The sequence below is a fragment of the Perkinsus marinus genome (genome assembly GCF_000006405.1).
Source record: "Perkinsus marinus ATCC 50983 genomic scaffold scf_1104296953148, whole genome shotgun sequence".
NCBI lineage: Eukaryota > Perkinsozoa > Perkinsida > Perkinsidae > Perkinsus > Perkinsus marinus.
In genome coordinates, this window is record NW_003208590.1 from 1 (window position 1) to 3,862 (window position 3,862).

Below are 3,862 nucleotides of genomic sequence, written 5' to 3' on the forward strand. Positions count from 1 at the left end.
ACGTGGAGTAGTACTCTCGCTCGCCTCCATCTCCAACAACGCCATCGCCTGCACGAGGAATGCTCACCTTTGCTAGGAGAACCGGTACCAGAGTCTCCGGCCGCTCATCGACGCTACTCTTGGAATACGGATGCCCTACACACCTTCACCCGCAACGACCAGAGTCTGTTGTACCGCCTACGGTGTCCCGAAATTTTAAATGATTAGGGATTAACGCAAAGTACAAGACTTTGTAGAAGCTTATTTAACAGAATAAATGAATGTATAAAGGTCCCTAGCGCTAAGATTCGCTTAGGGCTAATAGATGTCATTTGTGTCTAAACAAGGGACGAAAAGACACAATGCACGACAACTCCTTTTGCATGAAAATGGATGACAATCATCATAGTCATCACACTCCGGGGGCAGCTTGTCGGATTGTTTTCTTGGGGAGCTGTCGTTGAGCCTCTCGCGACCACTGGAGTCGGCGATTGTATGTTTAAGGGCGATAGGCCACCAGGCCCGTAATGCCCGGCACCAGTTACACACACACACACAGTTAGCCCTTCATTATCATGGCTGTCGATGTTGAGCCTCTGGAGCTCGGGGACCTAGGCAGCATTTCTATCGACTTGGGGTCGGTGGCAAAGGTAATATAAGACTCCTTATGTGATCATCGTTCGCTTGCTCGAAAGAGCTCATTCCAATGTGAAGATCTCCTGGTACTGTCTTTAGGCACTACAACTGATTGCTGCTCACCAGAATGCAACGGCTGAGAAAGCAGCTGCAGCTTGGGGGGAAATCGGTAAGGATAATCAGAGACTAACTTCTTTTCTTGAAATTTTGCAATCTAGAATTGTTAAGGGAACTGATGAATTTCAGCTCGACGGTTGAGTTTACAGACTTGATACGTCAGTTGTAAAAGAGGCTAATTTCGGGAAGTCATAGAATTGCTGCGGGTAGATAGTGTGGGGATAGAACGTGGATCAACCGAATAGCAGCAGGATGACATGTCCAACTGGACTGATTCGAGAGTGTTGTGTTAGAGCAACTCCGAGCCCAGTTCGAGGAGAGGGGTGAAGCCACTGAGAAGATGAGTGCACAGCTGGCTGATGTGATTGAGCGATCAGATGCTATGGGTAAGGATGTGAATAAATAGTTAGTCATACCGCTAATTGAACTCACCACCTTTCGAATGGAAGCTCGCGTCGATAACGATCGGACCAATGTGGATGCTGTTTCAGCGGAAAGACTGCGAGAGTTGGAAGGTAGGGACTTCGAAGGACTACATGGGAAAATTGACAGGTAATGGGGTAGAGGGTGGATGACTACCGCGTATTAGGCAATAGCATGCCTCATGCATTTACACAGTAGGATTAGTTCGATGCGGAGGTTCATAGTCGATGATGAAAGTTAAGGACAGTTCGTCCGCTCATGAGGCAGACTTCAGTATTGTGGAAATTTGGGTATCATCATTTTTGGTTATGTCGATTGCTTCTTTTGATCCGACAAGTCCAGATTGTTGTTGTGGTTATGTTAGCCATGACGAGGCTGTGAGGGAGTTGAAGGAGAAGATAGTTGGGGTGGATCCCTCTGTGGCCAAGTTGGAGCTTGAGCAAGCGGAGTTACTTAGTAAATTCACTGTATTGGAGAATAAAGTCAGCGAAAATGGTGACGCGGTGAGGATCGTGAAGGTAATGTGGGAGGATGGGGGTTCGATCCCTGGTGGGGGCGAATTTTCGATCAATTATTTTTTCCTCACGCAGACGAGTTGGGAGAGCACTGTGAAGCCCACGGTAGATGAGCTGAATGGGAAAGTGAAGGAGTTGACTTCGACGGTGAATGGTGTAGTGGAAGATGTTGAACATGTTAGAAAGGATATCAATCAGAAGGTGATGCGGGAGGTCCCGGGTTCGATTCCTGGAGGGGGCATTTTGTGATATAATTATGAAGCATTATGGCATGTGGAAGGATGATGATCGACAGGATTTTGGTATCTTGTGCATGCGTGCAAATTTTGCAGTATGGAGATTCCCTGTGGTCGGAGATTCGAAGTGCAGTGGAGCGAGTCAGCAAGAAGGAGTTCAAAGAGGTAGAGCAGCGGATTGAATTAAATAGTGCAAAATGGTGAGCCCTGGGGTCGAACCGGGGTCCTTTGGATTACCCACTCACAGGCACGAGAGATCGAAGCAGTTGTTGACGTATACTAGGGATCATATATTAACTGCAGGTACCAGGGATCGATCTCGGGACCTTTGGATTACCAGTTGTTATTTTCTTGTAGTCGCTTGCGAGTTCCATCAGCGCCGACTGCAGCATCATGTGTTTTCGCTTTGGTTTCAATCACAGTGGCAGGCAATACGCAGAAGGGCGGCTCTGAGGAAGGTTGGCAAGGTGAGGGGAAATGTCGCGCGCCACGAAATTGGAGGGATGTGTTGTAGATCTTCCATGAACATCAGCGTGCTGCATTGAGGCGATGGCGACAGAAGGCGGAGTTTGAGGGCTTGCGGGATGGTGTGGAAGTGGAGGTGAGTTGTGGGTGGAGTGGTATGGGATTGGGTAGAATATTTAGGTGAGCGGAGCGAAGCAGGAAGTGGTAAATTTGATCAAGCATGATGTGGCGACTTTGAAGGAGTCTGTGGAGGAAGGGATGAAGTTGAAGGTTGATCGAGAGGAGTTTGAGCTGAGGGAAAGAGGTGGGAAAAGGACTGGGTTTGGGTTTCGTAGTCTATATCGGAGTTTCACCCGTGATATGGTGAACGCTCATGGAAAATATTTCACAATTCACATGTGAGCAGTGAACAACACGTGGCGTGCTTTACGTGATACGGGGTGAATTTTTCGGTGTTATTCGTAAAGTGTTTTCAATTCATATCGCGTTTTTCACATGGAGTATTACACCACCTCACAGTGCTGCAAAAAATGTTCGCTTTCCTCAGCTGAGCTCAAAATTTTCCTCACTAATCATAGGATTTTATATACGGATTAGAAGAATATATACGATTAGTGTAGAGAAAGTAACAAGGATTCTCCAAATTCTCCTCAGAAGCTTCATATTGCCACCAACACATGTGGTTGACAATGCGCAAATTTTACCACACTGCCACCTCACGTAAACGAGTAAAACTTCATTGCATTTTGTATCCCATTGTTATATTGGAGCTTCACGACTACCCGTTTTACGTGAAGTGACGTCGTAATACTCTGTGAAAAACCTGATATTCGCGGTGATATGAAGTAGTCGTGAAATATATTCTGCACCTAATAAGTACAACTCCGCTGTTTTCAAGTCTTCAGACATTTTTGATGTTCATCAGATACCCTACAGCCATTGGAAGCACGCGTGGTAGAGGTGGAGGAATTGATCCGAAATATGCCTAAGGAGTTGCCACCTGATGATGGTATGGGCTTTGCTGCGATATCGAGTTCAGATGGTAACAGTAGTAGAGCTACTAGCCCGAGGGAGGTGATAGAAGGAAAGTTGAGTGAGGTGATGGGTGGGCGTTGAGGAAATGCAAGATTGCAAGATTTCTCAAGTTGGTTAGTTGAGAGATGGGCTGGAGGCGGCGTTTGAGGCGGTGAAGGAAGTGAGGGAGGTGTGGATGCCGAGGGAGTTTGCGACGAAGGAAATGGTGCTACAGTGTACTAGAGGTAATTTTTTATGGGGAAAATTTTTTTTCGAGGGGAAAATTTTTTGAGAAAATACGCACATGGTCAACTGTATGTGTGTTGGTGAGAATATGGAAATTTTTGGGAATTCTTGTTGGTTTCTGAACAGTTCTATTCAAGTTTGTGTGTAAATTTTCTGAGCTCAGCTGAGGAAAGCGAGAAAATGAATTCCTCCAATACTGGAGGAAAGCGAATTTGAAAATGTGATGGTTTT

General features: G+C 46.2%; 2 protein-coding genes across 2 annotated transcripts; both read left to right on the top strand.

Annotated features, from left to right (window-relative positions):
• Positions 1–554: 554 nt before the first annotated feature.
• On the top strand, positions 555–1,138 carry Pmar_PMAR022170 (hypothetical protein; the record flags this gene model as incomplete). The annotated part of the gene is made up of 3 exons (XM_002776608.1): positions 555–629; positions 715–784; positions 1,026–1,138. The coding sequence occupies 3 exons, from the start codon at positions 555–557 to the stop codon at positions 1,136–1,138; spliced, it is 258 nt and encodes an 85-aa protein (XP_002776654.1).
• Positions 1,139–1,174: 36 nt separating this feature from the next.
• Positions 1,175–3,445, top strand: Pmar_PMAR022171 (hypothetical protein; the record flags this gene model as incomplete). Its single annotated transcript, XM_002776609.1, has 8 exons — positions 1,175–1,284; positions 1,520–1,673; positions 1,746–1,871; positions 2,003–2,071; positions 2,335–2,373; positions 2,421–2,507; positions 2,552–2,675; positions 3,297–3,445. Coding segments are annotated over 8 exons (858 nt in total), but the record flags the coding sequence as incomplete, so codon positions are not given.
• Positions 3,446–3,862: the final 417 nt, after the last annotated feature.